The following is an 18,373-nucleotide window of genomic DNA, read 5'->3' on the forward strand; positions in this document are numbered from 1 at the left end:
TCCCCTCTACCCCCCAAACACCAACTCACCTATAAGGAGGTCCAAGGAACCCCCGCACCCCAGCTCTCACGGGCAGAGCACCCCTGGGCACAATCTCTGGCCTAGCACCTTGGCAGTACCCTGCCATCCTGTTCGATCTCGCAAGGCATGGAGGGCCGGGTAGATCCCAGAAGAGGTCTCTCGCGGCATCTACTGGACGCGTTGTGCCCTCTTCGCTGGTAGATCACGTTCAGTGCCTCTAGGGCTGCACTGAAACAGTTCATGGAAAGCTTACCGGAATGGGCAGGTTGTCTTATGAGGAAAAGTTGGAAAAGCTAGACTTATATCTGTTGGTATTTATGAAAATGAAAAATGAAAATCGCTTATTGTCACGAGTAGGCTTCAATGAAGTTACTGTGAAAAGCCCCTAGTCGCCACATTCCGGCACCTGTTTGGGGAGGCTGGTACGGGAATTGAACCGTGCTGCTGGCCTGCCTTGGTCTGCTTTAAAAGTCAGCGATTTAGCCCAGTATGCTAAACCTTACATTAACACTGCAATGAAGTTACTGTGAAAAGCCCCTAGTCACCACATTCTGGCGCCTGTTCGGGTACACAGAATTCAGAATTCTCAGCTGGTATGGGAATTGAACCTACGCTGCTGGCCTTGTTCTGCATCACAAACCAGCTGTCTATCCCACTGAGCTAAACCAGCCAATATAGAAGACTAAGAGACAACTTGATTGAAATATTTAAGATCTTGATGGGTATGGACAGGATGGATGTGGAGAGGATGTTTCCTCTTGTGGGAGAATATAAAAATTGGGGTCCCTATTTAAAAATGAAGGGTGCCCACCTAAGCAGAGATGAGCGATTTTTATTCTGTCAGAGGATTGTAAGCATTTGGGACTTTCTTCTTGAAAAGCCTGTGGAAGCAGTCTTTGAATATTTTTAAGGCAGAGGTGGATAGATTCTTGGTAATCAAAGAGGTGTTAGGTTATCGGTGGAGTGCAGACTTTTTTTTTTAGAAAATATTTTATTGAAGCATTTGTAATTTTCACAATTTAACATAATGACATTTCTAAAACCACACGGGTTGATGCACAAAAATCCCCCCTAAAAGAACAACAAACAATAAACCACGTTCCGCCACTTCTCCCGCCCTGTCCCCAATTACCCGTATACTAAGTTACCTGTCCGTAACCAACATCGCCATGCCTCCTGTTTTCCTCTCCCCCAGCCCTTTTCCTTTACCCCCCTTACTGCTGACGTTCAATTTGTCTTGAAGAAATCGATGAACGGCTGCCAACTCCGGGTGAATCCCTGTGTGGTGTGGTTGCTGCCGTGGTGAAACGGGCGTGAAGGGCCGGCCACTCGGCCCATCGGGCTCGGAGAATCGCCGTTTGCCGTGAAAAACGGCGAGCGGCGATTTTTCCGGGGGGGGGAATCGCGGGGGCGCCCGGGGGGGGGGACGGGGGGGGGGGGGGGGGGGACGGACGTAAAAAATGTCGGGAGGCCCTCCCACGATTCTCCCATGCCACGTGGGGAGCAGAGAATTCCGCCCCCTGTGTTCTATCCCGTCCCCCTCACTATACCCCGCCAAGCATTCGCTGCTCTCAGGGCCATTGCTAAGGGCAAACAATAATGGGGAGAGCGGGCATCCCTACCTTGTCCCCCGACATAGACTAAAGTATTCCGACCAGACTTGGTTAGTTCGGTTAGTTTTCCACCAGCTCTGGTACAATAGCCAGACCCACTCCACAAATCCCTGCCCAAACCTGCCTAAAATATCCCATAGTTACTTCCACTCCACCCGGTCGAAAGCCTTCTCCGCGTCCATGGCAACTAGCAGCTCAGCCTCGTGCCCCTCTGCCTCTATCTCCCCACCTCGAATGTCACCCTTTTGTTAATCAGGATAGCCACCCCCCTTGTTTCAAAGTCCAGTCCCGAATGAAACACTTGCCCGACCCATCCCTTCTTTAATCTAATTTGGTCTCCCAGCTTCAAGTATGTCTCCTGTAACATGGCCATGTCCGCTTTTAACTGTCTCAGGTGTGCAAACACATGGGCTCTCTTGACCGGCCCGTTCAATCCATGAACATTCCATGTAACCAGTCTGGTCAGGGGGGCTCTTGCCCCCCTCCCCTGTCGATCAGCCATGACCTTTCCGAGGCCAGCTCTTAGCCCATGTCCCGCACCTCACTTGGTCCGCCACTTGGCAGCGACCGCGATCTGATCTCCATCTCCAGTATCCTAGCTGTTCCTTACCCATCAGCAGTGCACCCACCCTGCCCCGCCACTTTGTCTCTCCTCAGCTTTCCCCCCACTTTGCTCCCATGAACTAGCTATCCAGCTAGCCCAGCAGCTCTCACCCTCCGGCGCCCATAAACGTGCCATCTGCCAGATTCTATCTCCCCTAAACATAACACAAGCACTTAACAAAGTAACAACAATCACCAAAAACAAACAAACCATCTTCCAACGCGCAGGCAAAAAGGCCAACCCCTCCCCCTTTAACCAATTCTTATCAGTCCCATCACCTTCAAACAGAACCAAACACAATAGAAGAAGCTTCAAGCAGCTTGAGCAAAATTATACATGCAAGAATCAACCATCTTTCTGACAAAAAAAAACCCCTTTGCAACTTGGAACGTTTTTTCTCTGTAATCCAGTACCTAAAGCAATAAATCGAAATCAAATTACAAAAGAAAAATCCTTTTCTTTCCGAACATCACAACCTAACTCACAGAATTAAAAGACTGAAATTTTAAACAAGACAAAACACAGAACTATTTTTCCCTCCCCCTGCTTTTTTCCTTTCCCCAAACTCAGTCCACCACAGCTTGAATTTATAAATCCCTAAACCAGATTAATGTATGTCATGAAAGTCGCCACATCTCCAGGTGAGCTAAAGTACAGCTCCCGGTTCTCGTAGGTCACCCAAAGATGAGCCAGGTATAGCAGTCCAAATGAAATGTTTTTCGCAATCAGGGCCACCTTAACTTTGTTGAAACTTGCTCTCCTCTTTGCGAGTTCTGCTCCCCAGTCTTGGTACACCAGTATGTCTAATTCTTCCCACATGCATCGTTTCGTCTGTGCCCGGTCCACCTCCAGCGGCTTGTCAAACACATCGGCCCCGAGCATCTTCTCCAACACCTTCCCCACATACGTACTTGCATCTGATCCCTCCTTTCCTTCTGGCAGACCGACGATTCGGATATTCTGCCTGCGAGACAGGTTTTTCAGGTCTTCTACCTTTTCCAGCAGCCATTTCTGGCTGTCCTGTAGAATGCTAATTGCCAAAGCCATTGCAGTGGACTCCTCCTCTCATTCAGTCGCCTGCTCCTGTAACTTTTGAATCTCCTGTCCCTGGGTCGTCATTTTCTCCTCCACCCGGTCAACCACTTTCTTAATTGAGGCTATCGCCTGGGTACTCGACCCATTGCTCCATCGTCCAGTGAGCTGGCGTGGACGAGCTTTGTCTCGTTACCATTGTGCTTGATGACCTCTGAGCCTTGCTGTCACTTATCTTTTGGTTTCTTCTTTTTCGACTCTTATTTGAACACCATTCCATAAATTGGGGGTCACCCCCTTTTCCTCTCACTTTGATCAACTTACGTTGAGAAATTACCAGAAAAATCCAGCTTAAAAACCATTAAAAGACCACCAAGGACGAGACTGCTGACTGTGCGACTGTTCACTTCATGGCCGCCACCGGATGTCGTGGAGTGCAGACTTGAAATTACAATGAGATCAGCCATGATCTTATGAATGGCGGAGCTGGTTCGAGGGGCTGAATGGACTACTCCTGCTCCTTGTCCATATGTGAAAATCTTGGTAGGTCTCTCCCCAATTATGCTATTAGTCACTCTTCCTCTAGGTTAGACTCTTTACTTGTAGCAGTTGCTCCAGTCAGAATGTTCCTCTCCTTTAAGAAAGCCATGGGTTAATCACACATTATGATCCCCACACCCATTCCTGGGCCTATCCAACTTGTCGATGTTCAGGCAGTTCACTTACTTGGAATGAACAGCCACAAATATCATTAAAATATCTGCATATAGGGCTGGGATGGGGTGGGGAGTCATGGATAATCATTCACTGGGCAACCTATTCAGCCCAGGAAAAGGAAGCAAATCCCTCCAGTAGTTTATAGAACATTCACAAATATTTAAAATTTTCAATGTACCAAATTGATAAAGTATAGAGATTAAAAGACTATTCAGAACACACACTTGTCAAAATAAGCTACTTACATGTGGTAAAGGAAACCTTAGCTGAGAAACATTGACATCATTAATCAGTGGGCAGGTGAACCTATTGGGCAAGACCATGTATGAAGCAATAGTGTCGAGAATCTTTGTGTCTGACAATTCACTGAAAAGAAGAAAATGATTGTTTAGAAATATCCAAACCAGTGATAAACCATCATAAGAACCAGTGAGCATTGAGTCTCCTTACACCATTGGCTGTGGTTAAAAAAGTCAATTTTTATTTATTAAAGTAAAGAGAGAATATTCATTATTCACAATAACTGTTAAACTAGGACAAACCTGAAATACAAACCAAATATGCTGGAAAGGAACAATGATCAGAATGTTATGTTCCCCCCACCTCCACCCCTGGCGAGTTCTTAAGTGGTTGGCAGGGGGGGGGGGGGGACTTTTTATGACCTTTTTATGATTTTATGCCAGGGCGAGCAGGACTTCAAAGGGGAAGCCTGCCCTTGCCCCAAATAATGCCCTGAAGCGGCCAGTTAGGGACCTCCATTTTGACAATGGCAGGGTTGGATGATGATAGACAAGGCGGGGGAGTGCCAAAATTAAATGAAGTTCAATCTTGGGTGGGGATGGGGTTGAGGGGGGAGCGTCTCCATCGAAAGCCTACATTACCTCCAGACAGCCCCCCTTCCCCGACCTAATCTCTGTGACCCCGATCACAGCCCCTCCACCGGTGCCAAGTCATTCCAGACCTCCCTGCTCCCCAACCCTCCTCCATTAACTTCTGCCACTTACATTTCTTTGGTTCCAGGTAGCTAGCTGCAGTGCCTCCTCAAGCCAAAGCAGAGCTGTTCCTGGAAGGACAGGAGAGCTGCCAGCCAATCCGATTGGCCAGCGGCTCTACAACTTGGGACTTTCTCACAGTGGCAGGTGGAAGTCCCACCTTTCACCAATCGACAGTCTTTAGTGTGTGAAATGGCACAGGGCTTGCTGAATAATAATGATAATCTTTATTGTTACAAGTAGACTTACATTAACACTGCAATAAAGTTACTGTAAAAAACCCCGAATCGCCATATTCCGGCGCCTGTATAATTACAAGGACATGGGGCGGGGTTCTCCGCGAACCAGCAGGGCAGGACACTCTGGCGCCGAGGAGTGGCATGAACCACTCCGGCATCGGGCCGCCCAGAAGGTGCGGAATCTGGCTAGGCCGGCGGCTGAGTGTTTGGCGCCGCACCAGCTGGCGCGGAAGGGCTTGGTGCCGCGCCAACCGGCACTGAAGGGGGGGTTCTATCCGCACCGGTCATGGCAGAGGTTGACAGCGGCTGGTGCAGAGGGAAAGAGTGCCCCCACAGCACAGGCCTGATCATGGGCCAGGCCACCATGGGGGTACCCCCCAGGGCCAGATCCTCACGCGCCCCCCTCAAGGACTCTGCAGGCCGCCGGTGGAGCCAGGTCCCGCCGGTAAGGACCTGTTGTGATTTACGCTGGCGGGACCTGCCAAAAACGGACTGCCACTCGGCCCATCATGGGTCGGAGAATCCCGCCCATGATTCCTCCAAGATGCTGCCCAACCCTGACCTGATCGTGATTTTATGCCTAGGCGAGCAGGACTTCAAACGGGAAGCCTCCCTTGCCCCAAATAATGCCCTTAAGCAGCCAGTTAGGGAGAATTGAGAATGTCCAAATTACCTGACAGCACGTCTTTCGGGACTTGTGGCAGGAAACAGGAGCACCCGGAGGAAACCCACGCAGACATGGGGAAAATGTGCAGACTCCGCACAGTGAACTAAGCTGAGAATCGATCCTGGGACCCTGGTGCTGTGAAGCAAGAGTGCTAACCATTGTGCTACCGTGCTGCCTGAAGGCAGTGGGGATGCATTTCCCACACACTCTTCAGGTGGCAGAGGCTCGAAAATCCTGTACAACACTTTCTTCTCAGCAATCGCAAAGATTCTCCATCAGGATGTTATGAAGAAACAGTAAGTGTGCTTTTCTCTATTTCAGCTGTTCAATTTTTTCCCTTCAAGAACAATTAGGGATGCATAACAAATGCTATCCTAGCCAGCAGCACCCACATCCTATGAAATAATTTTTAAATAAAACATGCATTTCTAGTGGTTTCTGTTTAATTTTGGATCTGCATTTGCAGTTTTATTTCCTGCCTCAGCCACTTCCCCTTTCCATCAATTGGCCAGGCCAGATATCCCCCAACGTTGAACCCTGCACTGACCGGGAACTCACATCTGTTTCCAATTTTTCTCCTATCTCCCCTAATGCCCTCTTAGTGCTCAACATGTCCATGAGATCCACCTCTTGATCTCTTGAATCTAAGCTGTTGACGGTTCAACTTTCTTCATGTTAGCTGTTATTGCTTTGGTTCTCTCTCTTCAGGTACTGTACCTTTCTCATTCAAATCTGCTGTCAACAGGTCAAACAACCCTTGACCCCTCTATCCTCATAAAATTCCACCCCATCTCCAGCTTGCCTTTCCTGTCCAAAACCTTTAACATTTTATCACCTCTTAAATCTGCGGACATCTTTCCCAGAATGCCATGTCTGAATCATTCAGGGTTTGATTCTTGCCACTGTACCGAAATGACTCTTGAACAAATTCAAAAGTAATTTCTGATGTGATTGTGACAAAGTTAAACTGTCCCTCCTCGTCCTCCTGGACTCACCTGCAGCCTTTGACATGATTGACCACACCATCCTCTAATGCAGGGTTTTTCAAACTGTGGGCTGCGATGACCCACAGTATCGGAAGGGTCGCAGAGCGAACGGTTGTGGCGTTCCTGATCGTGGGAGAAGCGCTCAACGGCCGCGACCAACTTTTAAATTGAGAATGCCATCAGCAACCTTCCGGCCAGAAGCCGCAGCAGAGAGCACGGACCCAACATTTACGCTGATGCCTGTACTTTTGGTGCAAAATCATAGAGGAGAGATTCCTCCATTTTCTAGCTGCGAGGAAGAAAGGTAATAGGAATGTGAAGAACTGAAGGTGGGTAGTTTTCAACAAAGAAAAAGCTGAAATCAGGAACAAAGCAGTGTAAAGATGATTTCTTGAGCTATGGCTTTGTTAATTGTGCCAGTACAATTTAGGATGCAAAGCCCATGTGTGGTATATACAGGGCAGTACTAGAAGTGAGAGTTTAAAGCCCTCAAAATTTCAAAGGCGTTTGAAGACCAAGCAAGGCGAGTTCAAGGACAAACCTCTTGTTTTTTCAACGGATGCAGCGAGAACTTAAATCATCAGCTGATGTCCTTAGCAGAAATATGACAAATGTAAAGCAAGTGAGATTGTGAGGACCAAGCAGGTTCACCTTTCGCATTAAAGGCAAGCAAAAATGGTGGGTCATGAAGGTTGGCCAGTGTGCATTGTGAAAATTGGCCAGTGTGGATCTCGAAGATCGGCTAGTTGGTAAAAATGGATCCCGGGAAATAAAGTTTGAAAAGCACTGTTCTAATGCTTCACCTGCTTGCTTTCTAACCAACCTAATTGTTAGCAGAGAATGGTCCACAGTGGTTTCTCTCCCACTGATGCACTGTTCATAGAATCAGAATTTACAGTGCAGAAGGAGGCCATTAAGTCCATCGAGACTGCACCGGCTCTTGGAAAGAGCACCCCACTTAAGTCCATCGAGTCTGCACCGACCCACTTAAGCCACATCTCCACCCTATCCCCGTAACCCAGTAACCCCAGCTAACCTTTTTGGACACTAAGGGCAATTTATCATTGACAATCCACCTAACCTGCACACCTTTGGACTGCGGACGGAAACCGGAGCACCCGGAGGAAAACCCACGCAGACACTGCGGAGAACGTGCAGGCTCCACACAGATAGTGACCCAAGCCGGGAATCGAACCTGGGACCCTGGAGCTGTGAAGCAACTATGCTAACCACTGTGCTACCATGTTAACTCGGATGCCCCCCAAAGATCTATCCTTGACCCCCTTCTATTCCTCAAATACATGTTGCCTTATGGCAACAACATTTGAAATACAGCATCAGTTTTCACATGTATGCTAACCACACCCAGCTCTACCTCAACACTACCTCTCTTGATCATACCACTGCCTCTAAATTATCAGATTGCTTGTCTGACATGGTCGACTGGATCAGCAGAAATTTTCACCAATTAAGTGTTGAGAAGACTGAAACTATTGTCTGGACGCCCCATCACAAATACCATTCCCAAATCATCTACTTCATCCCTCATTCGGCACGGTTGCACAGTGGTTAGCATTGCTGCCTCACAGCGCCAGGGACCCGGGTTCAATTCCGGCCTTGGGTTACTGTGAGGAGTTTGTGTGTTCACCCCATTTCTGCGTGGGATTCCTGCGGGTGCTCCGGGTTTCCTCCAACAGTCCAAAGATGTTCAGGTTAAGTGGAGTGGCCAAGCTAAATTGCCCCTGAGTGTCCAGGAATGTGCAGATTACGTTATGGGGTTATGAGGAGAGAGTGGGATGGATGGGTGGGGGAGTGAACCTAGATAGAAGGCTCTTTTGGAGGGTCAGTGCAGATGTGATGGGCCAAATGGCCCCCTCCTGCACTTGTCGGGATTCTATAATTCAATGGTTCACAAACGTGATGCCACATTTGACCAACGTATCCACTGCCTTTTGTCACCCTATAATATTATCTAACTACCCTCCAACCCGCAACATTACGCCTCAACCCATTGGCTATTAAACTGGTAGGTACAGTGTGATAATAATTGTTTCATTATCGAGGAATACATAAAGTGGATAAAGGGATCCACGGTATGGTTGCTAAATTTGCTGATGACACAAAGATAGATAGGATACTAGGGTGTGAAGTCGACCCAAGAAGGCTACAAAGGGACATGGACATGTTAAGTCAGTAATCAAAGCTCTGGCAAATAGGGTATAATGAAATGAAATGAAAATCGCTTATTGTCACGAGTAGGCTTCAATGAAGTTACTCTGAAAAGCCCCTAGTCGCCACATTCCGGCGCCTGTCCGGGGAGGCTGGTACGGGAATCAAACCGTGCTGCTGGCCTGCTTTAAAAGCCAGCGATTTAGCCTGGTGAGCTAAACCAGTGAAATTCTGGCAGGAAGAACATTTATTATTTAAATGGTGAGAAATTGCAGATCTCGGACATGCAGATGGATCTGGGTATCCTAGTGCATTAATTGCTGTACAGGTACAGCAAGTAGTTAGGAAAGTTGAGTATTATAATTTATTGTGAGAGGAATTGAATACAAATGTCGGGAGGTTATGCTTCAGTTGTACACTGGTGAGACCACATCTGAAGTACTGTGTATATGCAGTACTGGTCTTTTTGCGTGGTCTGCGGTGGGACATGAGGTGCGATTCATTCCAGGTTGGCACAATCCAGAACATAATCCACCCATAATAGAGGCCAGAGCTGATTCATGCCATGGGACCCGAAGAAGCCAGCATGGATCCTAAGAGATGGTGCCTCGATCTCAGAATAACCCGGCAGCCTGCCACCAGCCCCCCAAATCGCTGGCACAGCCCCCCCACTCCCAAGCAAGTGACACCCCACTACGAGTTTGCCAAAGGACCCGCAATTCAGTCACCCCCTTCAGGCCCCCCCCCCCCCTCAGCCCCCCCCTTCAGGTCCCGCTGCTTGGCAGTACCAGCCTGGCACTATACCCTGACAGTAGCAAACTGGCACTGCCAGTATGCCAGGAGAAGTGCCAGGCACTGCCAGGGTGCCAGGTGACAGCACTCATACAGAGTACCTGGTCATTCTAGGAAGGACTTCGGAACAGAGGAAACCCCACCAGAAAAAATAACACTTGCTCTTTCCAGCAAGCACTTCAAAACAAAGAAAAAAAATCTCTTTTTTAAAAAACTGCAGTTAGAAGCAGACCTGCCCAAAAGAGTAAACTCTTCAGAATTAATGGAGTGTGAAAAGCTATAAAAGCAAATAAAGCTAATCCCTCCTTTGAAATAGCCTGGACTTGTCAATCAAGAGGCTTATAAAAGGTAATAGACTGTGAAAGTGAATATAAACAGTGCAGTTCAAAGCTTTTAGGCTTCTCAGCAGGCTTAGAGGCTTTAAAAAGTTAAAGACAAATTAAATTGAATGTGAAAAAAGTACTTCAAAGGATTCCAATATAACAGAAGCACGATTTTTAACTTTCATCTGACAGCTCTTTGATATTGACATACTGGGAGAGTCATCAATGTTTTGAAGGCTACAGAGGGAAAACTTTACTTTCATCTGATAGACCTGGCTCCAAGTTCTTGCTTTTAGGGACCCGTAGTGCATCCAGGTTACTTCTTGCTGGGGGAGATGGTTGGGGGCTCCAGAGACTCACTACCTTCTGAGAGAAAGAATTTCTCCTCAGAGGATCTGTCCTAAGTGGACGATATTTATTTTTTAAACAATGGCTCCACATTCTAGATTCTCCCACAAGAGGGAACATCCTAACCACAGTGGCGTAGTGGTACTGTCACTGGACTAATAATCCAGAGACCCTGGGTCATGCTCTGGGGATCCAGGTTCAAATCCCACCAGAGTAGATGGTGGAATTTAAATTAAATAAAATCTGGAATTAAAAAGTCTAATGGTGACCATGAAACCATTGTTGACTGTCCGAAAAAAACTTTCACAAAGCACTTTTGCAGCCAAAAAAAGCACTTTTTTGGAGCGTAGTTGCTATCGCAATGTTGGAAACATGGCCGCCAATTTGTGCACAGCAAGTTCCCATGAGTAGTAATGCCATAATGACCAAATATCTTGTTTTTTAAAAAAGTGGTGTTGCTTAAGGGATAAATATTGACCAGGGCATCAGGGAGAATTTCCCCGCTGCTCTTCAAAGCTGAGAGGGTAGATAAGGCCCGGGTTTCACATCTCATCGAAAAAGCTTCCATCAATTAAGTACAAAAGGTCACTCAATATGCAGTACCCTAGAAATTTGTTTTCTATGGCAATTGTTTTACTGTATTTCTGAGAAGAATGTAAAAAATGTATTGGCAGAACCCAATTACATTCCAGGATTCTTTTCTAATTATCAAATGATATTCTCCATGGGGAATAGAACATTTCTCATTTCAATCAGATGGTGGCAGCGTTTATCACCCAAGGTTCAGTATAGCATTTGTCGCTCAACGTTGTAGCAACAGAGTAGCTTCACGGCGACTTCAGAAGACCATTAGAGGTTTCCCATTTCTTACACCACTTTTGTCTTGCCTAGTGAAATGAAAAATGAAATGAAAATGAAATGAAAATCGCTTATTGTCACGAATAGGCTTCAAATGAAGTTACTGTGAAAAGCCCCTAGTCGCCACATTCCAGCGCCTGTTCGGGGCACCGGCAGTTAGTACCAAGCAAGGGAGGTTTTGCACTATGCATTGAAATTGCTCCAAGGGTGGCACAGTAGTTAGCACCGTTGCTTCATAGCTCCAGGGACCCGGGTTCGATTCCCGACTTGGATCACCGTTTGTGCGGAGTCTGCGCATTCTCGCCCATGTCTGCGTGGGTTTCCTCCGGGTGCTCCAGTTTCCTCCCACAAGTCCCGAAAGATGTGCTTGTTAGGTGAATTGGATATTCTGAATTCTCCCTCAGTGTACCTGAACAGTGTGGCGACTAGGGTATTTTCACAGTAACTTAATTGCAGTGTTAATGTAAGCCTACTTGTGACACTAATAAAAATTAAAATAAGTAATTTAGAGGATTTTCATGCCAAGTGGATGGACGAACCTTTAAAAAGTTAAAGACAAATGAAATTGAATGTGAAAAAAGTACTTCAAAGGATTCCAATATAACAGAAGCACGATTTTTAACTTTCATCTGACAGCTCTTTGATATTGACATACTGGGAGAGTCATCAATGTTTTGAAGGCTACAGAGGGAAAACTTTACTTTCATCTGATAGACCTGGCTCCAAGTTCCTGCTTTTAGGGACCTGTAGTTATTTGCATCCAGGTTACTTCTTGCTGGGGGAGATGGTTGGGGGCTCCAGAGACTCACTACCTTCCGAGAGAAAGAATTTCTCCTCAGAGGATCTGTCCTAAGTGGACGATATTTATTTTTTAAACAATGGCTCCACATTCTAGATTCTCCCACAAGAGGGAACATCCTAACCACAGTGGAGTAGTGGTACTGTCACTGGACTAATAATCCAGAGACCCTGGGTCATGCTCTGGGGATCCAGGTTCTGAGGTGCACTGAATTAGGGTTCAAATAACAACGTAAAGTCCTAAAAACTGAATATTAAGGGAGCATAGTGGGATCTGAGGCAAAAGCTTGAAACAACCCCCAGACAAAAGGAATGAAAGCCTCCTATATTTTCTATTTTGGAATGGACAGAAATAAACCGAGTAATTAAAATGGCTATTCTGTTCCTTTTAGTGGCAAGACAATTGCCTGAGAATATTTATGAACATTTAGAAAGGTGCAGACAATTAGACAGTTGACATGGATTTGTAATGGAAATATTGGGGGCGATTCTCCAATATGGAGCCCAAGTGTTCGCACCCATAGGGAGCCAGCACGATGCTGGAGAGGTTCGCGCCGCACCAACCCGCACATGCACAGTTGGGCCGCACCAACCTGCGCATGCGCGGGGGACTTCTTTCGCGCGCCGGCCCCGACCAACATGGCGTCGGTGTTCAGGGGCTGGCCGCGCCAGAAAGTAGGCCCGGTGGGAGGGGGCGGGGGCCGGCCTGCCGATCAGTGTGCCCAGATCACGGGCCAGACCCCATCGGAGGTCCCCCCAGTGAAGGAGCCCCCCTCCCCCCACAGGCCTCCCCCCGACCGTTCGGCCAGAGTTCCCGCTGGCAGCGACCAGGGGTGAATGGCGCCGGCGGGACTCTGTCGTATCGGCGTGGCCGCTTGGCCCATCTGGGCCGGAGAATCGGCGGCTCTGCCGATTCCAGCGGCCCCTAGCCGGCTCCGCACCAAATGCGCCGATTCTCCGCACCTCGGAGAATCGCACGCCGGCGCCGGCCCGGCGTGTGGCTCGGAGAATCGCCCGCATTGTATTTGACTAATTTAACCAAATTCTTCAAGAACATGTCCAAGAATGTAGGAATGGGATATATTTAGACTTCAAAAGAAAATCTGATTAAAATGCAACACAGAGATATGATGAAGCAGTTTATTCCCCCTGTCAAGCAAGGGAATTTGCACCACTATTTCAAATACCTTGGCCATCATCTTCCATTGACCAAGTTTAACTTCCATGAGATAGAGTGTTCAACCCGAGACCTGGGTATTTTCACAATCCAGCTACTAATATTATTGCCGCTTTACAGAATAGTGCTTATTTTTTGTAGCAACCTGAGTTAATGCGAATTAGACAAAATTACAACCAGAAAAAATTTGTCTGCCTGAGAACATAAGTGATGAGAGGAAGACAAATCCCGCCAAGAGGCCTGTTGCAAACATTCAAGACAGGTAGTTGTACATTTTCATTCTCGCTTCGTGGACAGTAATTTGTTGCCTGTCGAATAACCCACAAATTTTCATTCCAGTGGGTAAAAGGCAAATAACTTAATCACCATGAAGTTAAAGTGGCAACGTGGATAGGTGAATTATAAAAAGTGGAGTGAACGAGTCAGTGGATGTTTCTCAGACAGAGAAGATGTAGCTGATAGCCCAGGAATCCATTTTGGGACCACCTCATCAGCTCTTGTTCCATGTGTGGATAAGCGCTTTTGACGTAAACATACAGAAATATGAAAATTTGACTGGGAATAGTAAACTGTGAGGAGCAAGGTGACATATGAGACTGCAAGGGGAGTGGGAAGGCATGCAACAAGTGCAGTTTAATGTAAATAAATGTTACAAATATCTCAAATAATTCCTTAGAAGTGGAAGAAAAGAATGATTTAAGATATTTATGTACAGGTGTCAAAATTTGACTGTGGCTGGAAACAGTGCTAAGAGACAAAATGGAATTCTGGGTCACAGAGGGGTTGCCATTTTGTCACCAGAAAAAGTTCAAGATGCTAGAAATGAGAGAATGTAATCTTGATGAGAAACTTGGAACATGCTGATTGTAAAATGTGGGGATATAAACATTAAAAGGGAATCATCTATTAGATGGATACTTTCAAAATGCTAAACGAGGCGAAACATGGCTGATCATCAAATTCAATAGCCTGATCCCGCCTTCCCCCCATATCATAGATATCATAGAATTTACAGTGCCGAAGGAGGACATTTGGCCCATTGAGTCTGCACCGGCCCTTGGAAAGAGCACCCACTTAAGCCCACATCTCCACCCAAATCCCTGTAACCCAGCAACCCCATTTAAGGGCAATTTAGCATGGCCAATCCACCTAACCTGCACACCTTTGGACTGTGGGAGGAAGCCGGAGCACCCGGAGGAAACCCACGCAGACAAGGGGAGAACGTGCAGACTCCTCACAGACAGAGACCCAAGCGGGAATTGAACCTGGGACCCTGGAGCTGTGAAACCATAGAGCTAACCACTGTGCAACAGTGCTGCCCACAACATATCCCTTGACCCCTTTAGCCCAAGAGATATATCTAATTCCTTCTTGAAATCACACAACATTTTGGTCTCAACTACTTTCTGTGGTAGTGAATTCCACAGATTCACCTCTCTATGGGTGAAAAGATTTCTCTTCACCTCAGTCCTAAATGGTCCTTAATCTCAAACTATGACTCCTAGCTCTGGAGCCGGGAACATTCTTTCTGAATCTATCCTGTCTAATCCTGTTAGAAATTTATAAGTTGCAATGAGACCTCATCTCAGTCTTCTAAATTCCAATGACGATAATTCTAACTCACTTAATCTCTCCTCATCTGGCAGTCCTGTCATCGCTGGAATCAGCCTGGTAAACCTTCGCTGCACTCCCTCCATAGCAAGATCATCCTTCTTCAGATAAGGACACCAAAACTCAGCACAATATTCCAGGTGTAGCCTTATCAATGCCTTATACAATCCATTTTCCAATGCTCAAATTCTCTCGCTATGAATGCTAACATACCATTTGCCTTCTTTATTGCCTGCTGTGCCTGCGCGCTTACTTTCAGCAACTGGTGCATGAGGACACCAAGGTCTCACTGAGTATCTACCTCTCTGAATTTACACCCATTCAAGTAATAATCTGCCTTCCTACTTTTGCTACCGAAGTGGATACCTCACATTTATCAACATTATACTGCATCTGCCATATATGTGTTCCCTCACTGAGCCTGTCCAAATCCCGTTTAAGCACCTCTGCATCCTCCTCACAGCTCACCCTCCCACCCAACTTTGTATCATCTGCAAATTTGGAGATAATGCACTTACTTCTTTCATCCAAATCATTTATATATAATGCGAACAGTTGGGTTCCGAGCACAGATCCCTGCAGTATTCTGCTAGTCACTGCCTGCCATTCGGAAAAAGACCCATTTATTCCAACTCTTTGCTTCCTGTCTGCTAACCAGCTTTCTATCCATCTTGCGATGTCTTAAGATACTTCCTGCAATTCCATGCACTTTAACATTACAAAGTAATCTGCTATGCGAGACCTTGTTGAAGATCGTCTGAAAGTCTAAATGAACCACACCACATCCACTGGCTCTCCTGGTCAACTCTACTAGTTACTAGTCAAAGAATTGCAATAGATTTGTCAAGCATAATTTCCCTTTCATAAATCCATGCTGACTTTGTCTGATTATACCATGCTTTCCAAATGCTGTGCTATGGAATCCTTGATCATGGACTCGAGCAACTTCCCCTCTACCAACATTAGCTCATTGGTCTATAGTTCCCTGTTTTCTCTCTACCTCCCTTTTTGAATAGCAGGCTTTTGTTAGCTACCTTCCAATCTGTAGGAACCATTCCAGAGTCCAAAGAATTTTGGAAAACGACCACCAATTTCTAGGGCCACTTCCTTGGGTACTCTTGGATGAAGATTATCAAGCTCTGGAGATTTATCAGCCTTTAAGAAGGTAATAAGAGCAGCACGGTGGCACAGTGGTTAGCACGGATACCTCGCAACGTCAGGAACCTGGATTTGATTCTGGCCTTGAGTGACTGTGTGGAGTTTGCACGTTCTCCCCGTGTCTGAGTGGGTTTCCTCCAAGTGCTCCAATTTTATTTCTTGGTCCAAAGATGTGCAGGTTAGGTGGATGGACCATGATCAATGTGCAGAGTTACGGGGATAGGGTGGGGTTGTGAGCCTAGGCCGAGTGCTCTTTTGAAGGGTAGGTGCAGACTTGATGGGCTGAATGGCCTCCTGCTACACAGTCGGGATCCTATGGCCGGAATTTACCTTCCATTCACACCGACGGGATTTCTCTGGTTCCACCAGCAGCTCACTCCTGCCGTGGGTTTCCCGGCAGTGTGAGGTGGTTTCAATGGGAATTCCTATTGACATGGGGAGCAGAAAATCCCACCGCCAACGAACAGTGCGCCGCTAACAAACACGCGGCTGGGAAACCACAGAATCCTGCCCTAATGATTTAACAATGATATCTATTGGTCAGTCAATAACAAGTAGGTATAAATTTAGGATTACTACTACAAGTAATAATAGGGCAGTTGAGGTACTTTGTTCATACAATTGCTAATTAAAAAGTGAAATGCATTGTTATAATTGACCATTGACTCGTGGTTAATCACAATAATAAGAGGGATCTAATGCAATTACATGGGAAAGGGCAAGGAAACGGAATTAGCACAAATAAGGCAGGCTACTCCTGAATGAAGATTAGCTATTCTATGTTGCCGCCCAATATTCCACTTTAATTGTGTATTTTTCTCTTAAAAAGTCATAGGGCGTGATTCTCCGCAAAGGCAGCGAATCGTAAAGGCTGCCGTGAAACTGGCCGTGTTTCACGGCAGCCTCTGCGCTCCCTCCCGGGACCTGATTCTCCCCCCCGGGCGGGGCTAGCAACGGGGCCCTGTGAAGCACGGCATCGCGGACTTAGCGACCGTCGCTAAGTCCGCGCGCCAAGTGTCACGCCGGCTGATGCGCACGATGACATCAGCCGCGCATGCGCGGGTTGGACGGCTCCAACCCGCGCATGCGCGGGGCCATCATCTCCCTCGGCTGCCCCATGGACTGATCTTGCGGGGCGGCGGAGGGAGAAAGAGTGCGTCCGTTACGGACGCACTGCCCGCGATCGGTGGGCACCGATCGCGGGCCCATGCCCCCCTTGGCACGGCCATGGTACTGCCGTGCCAATCGGGGCCCTGGATGCCCAGAATGGGCATGTTGCGGCCGTTTTTACGACGGAAGCAAGCAGGTGTGATTGCTGCTGTAAAAACGGTCGTAAAGGCCCGGGCACTCGGCCCATCGGCCTGGGGAGAATCGCTGTTCGCCGTAAAAAACGGCGAGCAGCGATTCGTGTCGTGGGCCGGCCGTGGGGGGGGGGGGAGAGAATAGCGGGAGGGCGTGAAAAATGTCGGGAACGCCCTCCTGCTATTCTCCGACCCGTCGTGGGCAGCGGAGAATCGCGCCAATTACCTTTTAAGTTCAAACCAAATAAAAAGCAAAAAATACAATTAAGGTCAGGATTTATCAGTGCCACTGAAGTCTAAGGTATTTTGCATGGCTTGCCCATCCTCTGCCGGGGCAGGCACAAGGAGTGCCTTTGACGGGACTAGAAGCTTCCACTGGCAGGACGGAATGGAAAATTCTGTCCATGAGTCTGCATATTCTTACAGTAATGAGGGAAGAGAAAGTTTCCATGCTTCTTGGCCATGAGCCCAATGGCACTGGTGGAGATCCGAGTCACCCTTATTTACCTTTATTTGATACCTAGGCAGGGAAGGCAAACCACAATAGTGACTGAAGTCAATTTTAAAAATTAATAGAGGCACACACACATATATATATGTATATATATGTATACATAAATAAAACAGGGAGTTTTTTAACTTTTGCTTTCATAGTCTATGATTGATGAGTTGAAAAGCTTGCTGGTAGTTCAATGAGCAGAATTGGCCTAGATTTGCAGTATGATACAAGCTAGCTATACTCCGCTTTTGGATGAAGCACATGGATCCGAATTAATTTAATTCAAGTGAGTCATAAGCATTAAGCTTTCAGTACATATTACCTCAGTCACTGGCGTTTTGTACACTGCTGAATTAAAAATGATGTTCCCCTTGTCACCTTAACATTATTACAGTGTTTTCATAAAATTAAATTGGAAACAGTCGTGTCTCTGCAGAATATTAGCCAAAGCACAGAGAAACTTAATGA

The 18,373-nt window shown here is 46.9% G+C and overlaps 1 protein-coding gene across 2 annotated transcripts in view; it reads right to left on the minus strand.

The window, feature by feature from the left end:
- LOC119962037 (extended synaptotagmin-3-like) overlaps nt 1-18,373 on the minus strand; it is a 170,816-nt gene that overhangs the window by 48,882 nt on the left and 103,561 nt on the right. For both annotated transcript variants that reach the window (XM_038789816.1, XM_038789817.1), the window contains exon 8: nt 4,233-4,353. In XM_038789816.1, coding sequence (XP_038645744.1) covers nt 4,233-4,353 — 121 coding nt within the window. The remainder of the gene's footprint in view (nt 1-4,232; nt 4,354-18,373) is intronic.

Source organism: Scyliorhinus canicula, chromosome 2 (genome assembly GCF_902713615.1).
Source record: "Scyliorhinus canicula chromosome 2, sScyCan1.1, whole genome shotgun sequence".
In the NCBI taxonomy this organism is placed as follows: Eukaryota; Metazoa; Chordata; class Chondrichthyes; order Carcharhiniformes; family Scyliorhinidae; genus Scyliorhinus; species Scyliorhinus canicula.